The 13,130-nt window shown below is 42.5% G+C and overlaps 1 protein-coding gene across 3 annotated transcripts in view; it reads left to right on the top strand.

Annotated features, from left to right (window-relative positions):
* The window catches only part of SLC8A3 (solute carrier family 8 member A3), a 226,126-nt gene that overhangs the window by 53,247 nt on the left and 159,749 nt on the right, over window positions 1-13,130 (top strand). For all 3 annotated transcript variants that reach the window (XM_020986395.2, XM_020986398.2, XM_020986397.2), the window contains exon 2: window positions 4,922-6,767. In XM_020986395.2, coding sequence (XP_020842054.1) covers window positions 4,984-6,767 — 1,784 coding nt within the window. In that variant the 5' untranslated portion in view covers window positions 4,922-4,983. The remainder of the gene's footprint in view (window positions 1-4,921; window positions 6,768-13,130) is intronic.

Raw genomic sequence — 13,130 nt, 5'->3', positions numbered from 1 at the left:
CATCCAAGTTCCCAGGCTCACTAAAATCTGATTAAGAACCCTTACTTTAGGGCGAGGGAAAGTCAGCCTGTTTCTTTAAATCACAATTCCTCTTTAATACATGGTTCATGACAACTGTAGAATTTCTATCCTGGCTAGCAGAATTTTATCCTCAGCATGCATGTGACCAATATGAGATCAATATGATTCTCTATCATAACTCCAGAGCCCTAAGGCTGCCAAAGTTACACTTTGGATTTGCTTGATATGTATTCTGCATTTGCTTGTCTACCTAAATATTCCGCCCCCCCCCCCAGTAGAGTGTTAGCTTTTTGAGGGAAGGGGTAGTATTGTTTTTGTCTTTGTTCATCAAGTGCCTCTCCCAGTACTTGGGACATCACCATCATCCCTAATATTTATATAGTGCCTACTGTGTGCCAGGCACATAATAAACTCTTAATAAGTGCTTGTGGGATGCATAAATGAATAGGAGTTGAAGGAATTTCTGAGTATTTTGACCTGAGACAAGCAATATGTTAAGTGTTTGGACAGGAGATAGTTCTACTTGTGATTTCATTGGTATGAGGAACTTTGGTGTCAGGAAGCTCATGCCATAAATCCAGGTCAGCACCTTTTTTGCAACTTAGAACCTTTGACAGTGGTCTAGAGAGCACTGAACGGGACAGGAACTTGCTCAGGGTTACGTAGCCAGAGACAAGACTCAAACGCAAGTCTTTCTGGTTTTGAGGTTGGCTCTCTGTTCATTGCATCTCACTCTCTCTCTATCGGCAAGAAAAAAGAACATACAGATAATAAACAAACAATATGCAGACCAGCCTTTTTATTTTTATAAATAATTTATTTTTAGAGTCAAGGATTTGGCTACTTTTTTTGAACAGCAGCACAATTCGGCTAAGAAGTAGGGATAGAGTTGTTTTCCCAGAAGAGAAGCTAATACCATTTTCTGTGTCCTGACTGCCAGCAGGAGGAGGGGAATGGTGTTAGAACACGTTCCATGGTGTCTTTGCCTAAATCCCTTTCTCTGGCCCCTTTCTCCTCCATAAACCCATCACTAAAATGATTGAATCACAAAATCTTGCAGTTTGGAAGGGACCTCAGTGCAATCTTTTTTTTTTTCTTTAATAGATGAGGAAACTGAGAGAGAGGTAAAGAGATCTGTCCAAATTCACACTAGTTACTACAGAGTTGGAAGTGGAATCTAGGTCTTGACTCCCAGGCCAATGCTCTTTCCATGAGATTTTTTTCCCCCCACTAACATGAGCTCGGGACGATGTATAGATTTTACAAGAATCTTTATTGATATCTAGTAGGGAGGGCAGCATGTGGTTCATGTTGCAAATATGGGGAGAAACCTCAGAAAAGTGAACTGTTTTCCCTGCAGTCACAAGACAAGTAGAGGAATGAGCTAGAAATCAAATCCAGGCTCCCTTAATTCTGTGTTTGTCAGGATTGGTAAGGAACCTTCCTTCTTTCTTTGAAAAGGTAGGGGGCTATAAATGTGGAACACTGCATACAACTTGGATTTCATTGGATTTAATTGTTATGTTGGTTAGTTGGGCTTAGCTACTTTTTTCTTTCCCTCTTCTGTTTCATTCTTATTTATAAGGAATGATTCTCTGGGTACAGGAAGAGATAGACTGGGAAATGAAGGTGATATAAAAGCAAAAGGTAACAACAACATCAGTAAAAGGATGGCTGTGCCTCATTCAAAAGTGAAATCAGTAATGTTGTTTTTCAATCATTTAAGCGGTGTCAGACTCTTTGGGTCCCATTTGAGGTTTTCTTGGCAAAGATACTGGAGTGGTCTGCCATTTCCTTCTCCAGCTCATTTGACAGATTAGAAAACAGAGGCAAACAGGGTTAAGTGACTTGCCCAGGGTCACACAGCAAATAAGCCTCTGAGGCCAGTTTTCAACTCAGGAAGATGAGTCTTCCCGACTCTAGGCCCAGCATTCTATCCACTGGGTCACCTACCTGTCCTTCGATAATGTTAGCTGAACCTTTTCTTTGCTTTTGGATGTAGTGGGGCCAACGTTGGGAATTTGCAAAGATGCATCAGCAGAGCCCAGAACTGATGTGGTACAATATCTGCCTGATTCAGGTGCACTTGTGTATTTAAAAAGTGTTTTCTCTCTGTGATCCAGGTCGAAAATGCTCTGATTTTTAACAAAGATGGGAATTAGGCACCAAAACAAGAAAGGTTTTCTGCGATAAGGGTGGGAGGCACCAGCCAAAGCTGTCCTAGCTTATTCTTGGGGGTCGGTTCCACTGACGTCTGAGGGAGGGCATAGAATATTATCAGGTGCTCTCTTCTTGGACATAGATTTGCTACTAATTCATGTGCACATCAATTTAACAAATATTTGCTACTCTGTTCAAAGGACTGGGTCAGTTTCTGAAGATTCAAAGAAATAAAACAGTCCCTGCCCTCAAGGAGCTTACTTTTGACTGGAGAGGTGGGGGTTTGAGGATGCAACATGAACATACATAACTATAATACAAGAAAAATTGAGGAGGGGGAGAAATGAATGTACTGAAATGGTGCAGCTAGGTGATGCACTCTATAGAGCATCGGATCTGAGTCAAGGAAGACAAGCTCAAATCTGGCCTCAGATACTTATTAACTGTGTAATCATGGACAAGTCCTTTAACCTCTAACTCAGTTTTCTCATCTGTAAAATGGGGATAGTTAATAGTACCTACTTCCCAGGGATTGTTGTGAGGATCAAATGAAATGGTATTTGTAAAGTGCTTTGCAAACCTTAAAGCATTATGTAAATGCTAGTTATTATTAATATTTTGGCCAAATAAGAAAACAAATGAACAGTATCATGTTGGCAACTGGGAGGATGGGTAATATTGTTAAGACAGTTTAATTGCACGGTGACTTTTTTGCCTCCTGTAATTATTATTAATATAATCTACATTATATAGATATCATATAATTGAAAGTAACAATAAATAACTCACATTTATGTACCACTTTGTAGTTTACATAATGCCTTCCCAATAACTTTGTGAAATAGGTATGTAGGAACTATCCCCATTTTACAGATGAAGAAACTAAGGTCAAGAGACAAGATCGATAACGATACTTAAGATGAGTAAGTGGAAGAGCTAGAGCACATGGGCCAGCCAGTTTGTGCTGAGGAGCTGGCTGTATACCTCTCCTGCTCTTGTCTTAGATTGCTCTCCTAGTCTGGGTTTCCAGTCAAACCTAGAACATTTTACGGAAGAATCTCCTACCTGGTGGAGAGAATGATGAATGGACGCTGCATACCAGTGTGAGTTGGTGTGAGAGCTTTGGAGAGAACAGACATTTTTAATTTCTTTTTTGACACAGGTCACATGTGGTTCTAGAGTCTCTTGGGAACTGACTCAACCAATATACATGGACGAAGAGAGACAGCCTGAAAGTTGAGGACATGTTGAGAAGTTAGCTTCCTCTTATATGTTGGCCTTACAAAATGTGTCACAGCATAGAGCCATCATTTTCTCTACCATTTAGAAGGGCTTTATGAAAAATTCTCTAGACTTGCCTGAAAACCCAGGTCCTACTTCATTACAAATTGTTTCCTTTCATGCTAAATGGATCTGGAAGATGGGTTACCAAAGAAACGCATGTGCGTGCTGGGCAAATTCAGCCAATTCAAATATTCATGAGTAGAAGAGATTAATTTCCACCAGTGGTGATCCAGGAAATATGAACATTGACTACAACAGTGAAATCAGTGGATAGCACTTCTTAATTTGGAGAGGATTTTAGACCTGGCCTCCAAGTTAGGGAGATGGGTGGGGGAAGATGGCCCAAAGGGAATGTATTTCCAACCCAGATTTGGCTACAGTAGGTGTTGTTTCGGTGAAGTGAGGAGGATAAATGTTCAGGGACAGGAATAAAATTGGGGTAGTGATGAGGGTTAGTCAAGTTAGAAATGATTTGGGTCCATTATGGGTAGAGAAAAGGCACTTGAGATTTCATTCCCTGAGAATTCTCGCCATTGATATTAGTATAATGTTAAAATAATGAACTGACATTTAAGATTTGCACTTTCAGGCTTAGAAAGAGGTTTCCTCACAACAGCCTTATGAGGTAGGAATCAGGAGTATTATTTTGCATAGTAGGAAACTGAGGGTTGGAGAGGGTAAGTAATCTGAGTCAGTGGAATGAAAACTGCACTCAAATTCTGAAGATCTGGCTTCAATTTTGGCTTTGCTGCTGACTTCCTGTATGATCATTTAACATCTCTGGGTCTCATTTTACCCATCTGCAAACTGAGGGGGTAGACTGGAGGTTGTTAATCTGTTTTTTGTGTCATAGACCTCTTTGACAGTCTGATGAAATCTATGGATCATAATGGACTAATGCTTTTAAATGAATAAAATAAAATTCATAAAGGAAGCTAGTTCCATAGAACTAGTTATCAGAACGTTCAAAAAACCCAATTCTACCAGATTCATGGGCCCCAAGTTAAGAATCCTTGATTTCTAGGTGATTGTTAATATACCTTTCATCACTAGATACTATGGTTCTGTGACTTGCTCATCACTGAAGCTAGAGCTGATTCAAACCAGGTATCTTTTGACTCTAAGACCACTATTCTTTCACTGTGGTACATTGCCTCTGATTGAAGGCTGGGAGAAAGACAAAGGGCTAGGGGGACACCTCTTATTTTCCAAAATTTCTGTTTCTTTTTGTTATTCTTCAACAAAACCTCAACTAGATGGTCCTGGGGGCAGAGCGGCTACTTTACCACAGATTGACTAGTGGCACGTCTATTTTTCCAAGTGAGAGACTATCCCATATGTTAGCACAATCTGGCTCTTGAGGGTGAAGCATCAAAGCATCTTGGTGGGAACTTGCCTCTTGCTGTCCCCCTCATCTCATGACCTTTAATTCCATTTTTGTTTTATTCCATTTCAGGTTCCTGGCCCATCAGGAGGACCCCTGCAGCTGTGGTGGAAGCCAGCAGCTAAATCTTGTGTATGGCGTGGTCAAAGTTGCGGCCCCTCACCTCTGCCTTCCTCCACTTTGGGTTGGTTACTTTTGCGCTCTTCCTCAATGGTCTGCGGGCAGAGGCTAACACAGCTGGGGATGTGGAGAGTACAGGGCAGAACAATGAGTCCTGCTCAGGGTCATCAGAGTGTAAAGAGGGTGTCATTTTGCCAATCTGGTACCCGGAGAACCCTTCCCTGGGGGACAAAATTGCCAGGGTCATCGTTTATTTTGTGGCCCTGATCTACATGTTCCTTGGGGTTTCCATCATTGCTGACCGCTTCATGGCATCGATTGAAGTCATCACTTCTCAGGAGAGGGAGGTGACCATCAAGAAGCCTAATGGAGAGACCAGTACAACTACTATTCGGGTCTGGAATGAAACTGTCTCCAATCTGACCTTGATGGCTCTGGGTTCCTCTGCCCCAGAGATTCTCCTGTCTCTGATTGAGGTGTGTGGTCATGGGTTCATTGCCGGAGACCTGGGGCCTTCTACCATCGTAGGCAGTGCAGCCTTCAATATGTTCATCATCATAGGCATCTGTGTCTATGTGATCCCTGATGGGGAGACCCGGAAAATCAAACACCTTCGGGTCTTTTTTATCACTGCTGCATGGAGCATCTTTGCCTACATCTGGCTATACATGATCCTGGCAGTATTTTCACCAGGTGTGGTTCAGGTGTGGGAGGGCCTGCTCACTCTCTTCTTCTTTCCTATATGTGTCCTCTTGGCCTGGATGGCAGACAGACGGCTACTCTTCTACAAGTATATGCACAAAAAATACCGTACAGACAAACACCGAGGTATCATCATAGAGACAGAGGGTGACCATCCCAAGGGCATTGAGATGGATGGGAAGATGATGAATTCTCACTTCCTAGATGGGAACCTGGTGACGATGGAAGGGAAAGAAGTGGATGAGTCTCGCAGAGAAATGATTCGGATTCTCAAGGACCTGAAACAAAAGCACCCAGAAAAGGATCTGGACCAGCTGGTGGAGATGGCCAACTACTATGCCCTTTCCCATCAACAGAAGAGCCGAGCCTTCTACCGGATCCAAGCCACCCGTATGATGACTGGAGCAGGCAACATCCTGAAGAAACATGCGGCAGAACAAGCCAAGAAATCCTCCAGTATGGGCGAGGTGCATACCGATGAGCCTGAGGATTTCGTGTCCAAAGTTTTCTTTGACCCCTGCTCCTACCAGTGCCTGGAGAACTGTGGAGCTGTCCTCTTGACTGTGGTGCGGAAAGGGGGTGATACCTCTAAGACCATGTACGTGGACTACAAGACAGAAGATGGTTCTGCCAATGCCGGGGCTGATTATGAGTTCACGGAAGGCACGGTGGTCCTGAAGCCAGGAGAAACCCAAAAGGAATTTTCTGTCGGCATTATTGACGACGACATCTTTGAGGAGGATGAACATTTCTTTGTGAGGCTCAGCAATGTTCGCATCGTGGAGGAGCAGCCAGATGAAGGCCTACCCCCTGGCGCAATCCACAACCCGCCCTTGCCGAGGGCGGTGCTGTCCTCCCCCTCTGTGGCTACGGTCACCATTCTAGATGATGATCATGCAGGCATCTTCACTTTTGAGTGTGATGTCATTCATGTCAGTGAGAGCATTGGTGTCATGGAGGTCAAGGTCCTCCGGACATCGGGTGCCAGGGGCACAGTCATCATCCCCTTTAGGACGGTGGAAGGGACCGCCAAGGGCGGTGGTGAGGACTTTGAAGACACCTATGGGGAGTTGGAATTCAAGAATGATGAAACTGTGTAAGTACCTTCTCTCTGCTCCCCCCCTCCCCGGCCCCCAGACCCATTCCATTTCCCTCTTTCATCCAGGAATACTCTTTACAGATGTTTCTCATGATTGTCTTAACCTTTTGCTTTGGCTCCATCACAGGTGTGCCAGGTCATCAGACACTTCTGAGCTGTTTTACACTTCTAAACTCTCCTGACTCCCCACCTTAACTTTTTGTTGTTTTTTTTTTTTCATGGGCAGGGAATCCTATGGCAGGATCTATTGAAACCTATAATAGTTAGAGGGATAAAAGCAATTATGTTGTAAGATTTTGGTGATTTGCTAGAAAGCAAGAAATTTTGGGTTTCTGAGACCTTTGAGGCTAAACCTTTGACCATTTCAGGCCACCGATAGGAACATCTGGCCAAGCTTCCCTTTAGCTGGTGACTCTAACTCTTACTGGTACCATCCTGAATCTCAGTTGTACTCTTACTCTCTCCAAACATGACTGTTCAGATCCGATTAGCTCAAAACCTAGAACCCAAAGTGATCTTTTTTACATGCAGGCAGGCTAGCTTTTGATTCCTGACATGTCTTATCTGGCAGAAATGGCTCACTTTTACTTTTGTACTAGAGGTACCTGGGAGAAGCCAGGCTCCATCCCAAGGTTGGGTACCAGATAAACATTAAACGAAAATCCCCTAGGAAATTATGGGATGTTTCACCTGAAACCTATGTGTTCATTCCTTTCAATAGTACTTTTCATTTGAATAAAATCCTATTATATCCTATCATAAAGAAAATTAATTCTTTCTACAGCCTCTTTCATAGAAGAATGTCATCCATTTTACACAGCTCATTTGTATTCTGCTCATTTTACACGTAAGCAAGTTGAAAGACAGTAAAGAAAAGGGACTTACTCAGTTTAGCTCAATCAAAACAAAATGCCATTAGCCAAACCTCTCCAGGAGTGTATACTTATGATTTGTGGGACTATATTTTATTAGAATAATGTTAGGGTAGCTTTTCCCTAGGAGGGGTAGAGAAGAGTGGAGGAAAGAAGGAAAAGAAACCAGGAGCTTCTCTCTGCTGATCTTTTTGTATACATAGCAAGCCACAAAATGTTAATTTATACAACAAAAATGGAATATTTAATTGCTCAGAGTGCCTACTAGTGATATTATCAGAGAGTACCAGTTTTAGCATTCCAGGATTTTCTTCATAAGTCAGTGTATATTTATCTGTCTTCATGATCTTTTAGGCTTCCCTATGGAACTTCTCAGACTGTGTCTTTCCATAACAGAAGGCTGAATCTTTTCCTTTGTGCTCAAATATCTGCCTGAACCCAACCACTAACAGTAATAAACAAACTAAGGAGACTTCTGTTTAAGTGATTAGATTAGTTTAGTTGATAATAGAGGTACACATGGCCCCACTTTACTAGATCCCTTAATCTAAATTAGGGATCCTAATCTAAAATTTAAGAATTTAAGAAATGGGAAGGGCCTCAGAGTTCATCTAATTGAACTGTCTTGTTTTTAAAGATGAGGACAATGAAGTACAGAGAAGTCAACTGACTTGTCCAAGATAATTCAGTCATTCAACGAACATTTATCTAGTAGACTGTAAGTTCCTCGACAGCCAGGTTGTTTGCTTTTGTGTCTTCATGCCCACAATATCTAGCACCGTGCTTTACAAATAGCAAGCGTTTAATAAATGCTTGTTGAATGATGGAACAAATGAAAGTCAGTTAGTAGCCGAGCCAAGACTGGAAGCCAGGTATCCTGACTCCCACTCTAGTAGTCTTTCCTCAAGGCCATATTTCCTGGTTCTGTGCATGCAGTAGGTATCCAAGTATGCCTAAACACATTGGACTTCAGGTAGGCTATATGGGTCCATGGTCTTGCCATTAGCTAGTTTTGAATTAATTGTTATGAGGTTATACATGTCTATTTCTCTGTAAACTTAGCTGTGGCTGAGTCCAGGGCCAAGATCTAAGTCCACACTTCCTTGTGTCCACACTTCCTCCTACCCAATAGCCTGCTACTGTAACACCATTCAGTAGAAACATGGGAAGAAGATGGAAGACAACTGCAATTTTGCTTAATCCGGAGACACTCTATCTCGCATTCTACTCTGGTTTCTGATCCCACAGCCTCTTTGGGGACTTTACTTTCCCACAAAAGCAAATAGCATTGCAAACTTTGAACCTTCTCTCCCTTCTTGCCTTAGGAGTTAATCTGGTTCAATCATAGTCTCTGCCAAACTAATATCTTTGGGGACCCTGAAGTCATTTGTTCAGGTTTGTTCTCTATTGTACTAAAAATGATTCATTAATATCACCCACCCCAAAAAGGTTTTAAGACAGTCTGGATCAGTGGGGGTGGTTTATTTCATGTCCTAGTGACTCAGATTTAACACCAGCATCATTTCCCTAACACAGACCTGATCTTTAGGAAGCATGGGTGGATGACATTTGCAAGCTGACAGAAGACAAGTTACTAAACTTCTCTGTGATTTATGGGACCTTTCGATAAAGCTCCACTGCATCACATTGGAAAGAACACAACAGTAGTTCTTGGGTGAAATTTGCTCTAGAAATGAAAAATCATATAATATTATGTTTCTACCACTTCTCCAAGAAAATTATTGTATCACATGCTATCTTTAGCCTCAGAATTTGCCTAAAACTTGTTCAAGTTAGAAAATCCTGGCTCTGAGAGGAAAGGGGGAAATAGTTTTCTCTAGGGCAGTTAGATGATGCCATAGCTAAAGCACTGGGCCCAGAGTCAGGAAGACCTGAGTTAAAACCTAGCCTCAGATACTTGTTATCTGTGTGACCCTGGGCAAGTCACTTAGCTTCTGTTTGCCTCCATTTCCTATACTGTAAAATGGGGATAATAATAGCACCAACCTTCTAGGGTTCTTGTGAGGATCAAATGAGATAATATTTGTAAAGTGCTTGGTATAGTACCTGGTACTTCGTAAATATTTGTTTCTTTCCTTCCTTTCTCTGCCCTCTTTTTTCTTGAGAAAGAATGGACAAAAATAGTCTTTAGACTTAGGGATCTCCTATGGAGAACAAGCCAGCAGTAGATCCATCCATTCTCCACTTGGTCTTCTCTGTCCACGGAGATTGTATCATAAGGATATTTCCATCAGAATGGGTTCCAATTTGGAGTGCTAGCATTTTCAGTTATTCATTTGGTGAAACCATGGTGGGTTCTGCCCTTTACTATCAGCCCAGCAAGGAGCTAGGTTGATAACCTCCTGGCTACTGGAGGTGAGCTGTTGTTCTCTAACATTCTTTACTTTATGCAGTGGTGCAAACAAGACTCAGGGAGTAAAACAGATTGGAGAAGGAAAAAAAAATCAAAACTATAATGACTAAGGTGAAGTAGTTTTCTTTCTTGCCCATTATTCCTAAATACTAAAATGTCTCCTGCTCTGTCTCCATGCTCTGGGCCATATCCCCTTTCCAGGATTATGACTTGTAGGTAGACAGTGGACAGCAATTTCCCTTCTGTTGTTTGCCTCTTTCACCTTAAGTCTGGCTACAGCAGATCCATAAACAGTGGCAGCATGAACAATTTGCCCAGATTTACCCCAAAAGAGGGGATAGAGGTATAAGTGCATAGCTTAAAATCTTAGCAGGAATTAGAAAGTACCCTTTTGGTACTGGGTTGTCTGAGTTTTCATTTCATGCAGGCTTGCTCAGTCACAAATCAGTTTCCTTCTCAGTCTGGTGGGGGTAGAGCCCACAAACCATAAACTTGTGAAAGCTATATCCCATAGAATACCCTAGATCCTGGTAAAATATGGCAATTCAGAAAAATTGCAGAATTCTAAGTGACATTAAGTCATTATTTATTCTAGTTCCCTGTTTTCAAGCAAGATGACAAATAGAGTACGCTTGAGATCCTGTTTTTTTTATGGTGTCCAGAGCCTTCCTGAATAGCTTATTCTAGCATCTAATAACCACAATATCTCTGACAATACCAGAAAAGACACCAACCACTAGATGTGACCCTAACCCAGTGGTTGTCTGTACACATCTGGTCTGTCAATGGCCAGGACTTTTCTCCCACCAGCTTTTGGGAAATTCTAGCCAGAATAGATATGGGGACTCCAAGGACAGTCAGTGCATCAAGGTGAGTCTTTAACGTCCTATAGAGAAAGATACATTTGGATGAAGGTGGCCATCAGGGAAGAGCTCTCAGCAAATCCAAGCTATCTAACCTCAAGATCTATGAGGGCTTTCCTCTCCTGCTACTCATGCTAGCTGGGGGCTTTGGATAATGCCAGAAGTTTGAAAAAAGAGAGATCCTGCCATGGGCCTTGCTCATTTTTTTTCCTTTTTTCTTTTTCAATCTCTAATGCTCTTTTATATGGTTCCTAAGGTCAAAGTTGTCTCAATCACCTGTAAGGATAGAGAAGAACAAGTGAGGGATGACCAGACAGGAGGATCTGGCAATGACTCTTGCTGTCTTGTCTTATGCTTCCTACAGTTTGGGTTAGTGCAAGGTTCTCAGGAGAAAGAGTCTTCTATCCCTCTCCTGGCCTTGACCTTGATGAATCATGAGGCAGGGGAGGAAAGGTCAATGATGTGCTCAATTTTTTTTAATTGAAAAAGTGAATCTATGTTTCACAAATCAAGTCCTAACCCTTAATAAGAAACTTGAACTAGAGAAGACCCTGGAATCCTGAATATTTGGAGGGATAGGATACTGTGATAATAATAATAAAAAAAAACCCTAACAAACCAAAAAAACAACAGAAGTCCCAGACTTAGCTCACAGGAGTCCAAATGTGTTAGGAAGCTCTAATGGGACTCACAGGGCTCCCAGGAATTTGTTCAATATGTAGTGACCTCTCTAGAAGAGAGTAATGATAAATATGTTTAAAGGTGGTGCTAATGGCCATTTAAAGGGGATTTATATTATATTTTTCTTAGCCACTCACCCCCACCAATATCCCCACTCCTGCCTCCACATCCCTTTGATACCTCAAAGGGATCACACTGGGATACAGTTGAAATAAGACACGACCAATTACAGAATAGTTTGCTTTTCTGGAGGAGACGTACCTAGCTACTCTTTGCTCATCACAATGGACAGCTACATTAGGTGCAATACTCATGTTCCCGTACATTTGAGATTGTTTTTTTAAGAGCTGAGGATCGTATCTGTTCCCATTTTTTGTTGGATTCACGATTCCTCCTGTGCTTCCATAGCCTTGTTTACATCGTCCCACTGTGCACTGGTTGAGAAATGGGGGCAGGGTTCTTTGCAGCGCATTTGTAGGAATTGCTCTAGAGAGTTTCTGGTTTTTATTACAGGGTAGTTTATGTACTGAACAGATGCTCTTAGTAGAGTTTGCAGCGTTCCAGGGTATTTTAGTTAGCAATAGCATAGGATTTGTAGCTTGGGAAGATTGAGAGTATTTTTCTTGGTAGAGAGGTATCACAGTATCCCACCAGGCGTTTTGTCCCACTTAAAACACTGTAAAACATGTCAGCTACCATTATGAACTCTACTGGGACGTGACAAGGATTTGCAGTATATGGAATTTGTTGTATCTTGGTGGGTACCATCTGGAGTTTTCAGCATCCCAGTGGTCACTTTATACATAGAAGTGGGTTGTCTAGAGCAATGTCAGATGCCGATTCTGCAGTGTCCTGCTGAGTGGATTCCAGTGCTGTTGCACAGGATTTACAGTATATTGGATTTGTTGTGTCCTGCTGGTCAGTGTATGAGGTTGACCGTGTACGGAATCTTCAGCTTCTTGGGCAATCCATGCAGTGAGAGATTCGAGGTGTCCTCCTAGGTAAGCAAGGCTTTGCAGTGCCTTGTTAGGCAGTGATTGGAATTTACATCACTCCCCTGGGAAGTGCGTAGGGATTTACAATATCCTGTGGGCAAATCCCTTACTCTATTCAAGGGGGGACACTGCTTCCTGCAAATCCCATATGCTACCAATGAACAGAAACTTCTGGGTCCTTTTGGGCCAAAGTGTGTGGCACTTACTGATTTTGCTGTGCCCTGTACTAGACGTGGGGGATGGGCTGAGGGGAAAGAAACTGCCGTCCTAGTCCCTGGCCCTGGTGAAATGCATCCAGCTCAGCACAAACCAGGAGCCGGAATTAAGCTGGCCTCTGCATGGATCAGCAGAAAATATTCCCTGTCGGTGCTGTCCAGCTGCGCAGAGCTCAAGGCTGCTCGCTATCCCTTTGGCCACCCTCCCTCGGCAGCCTGGTGTCAGAGGAGGGCTGCCTCTGTCCTCAGGTACGCTAACACTTCCCTATATCATTTTAAAAGCCTCCGCCTGGGCTGGGTTCCCAGAGCAACCTCTCAGTTCCAAATACGAGTAGAAAGCTTTCCTGCCCGTCATGCCAA

The sequence above is a fragment of the Phascolarctos cinereus genome, unplaced genomic scaffold, assembly GCF_003287225.1.
Source record: "Phascolarctos cinereus isolate Bilbo 61053 unplaced genomic scaffold, phaCin_HiC Scaffold_3;HRSCAF=262, whole genome shotgun sequence".
NCBI classification, from domain to species: domain Eukaryota; kingdom Metazoa; phylum Chordata; class Mammalia; order Diprotodontia; family Phascolarctidae; genus Phascolarctos; species Phascolarctos cinereus.
Note: the sequence above shows the minus strand (reverse complement) of the source record. Positions and strands in the feature narration are given on the sequence as shown.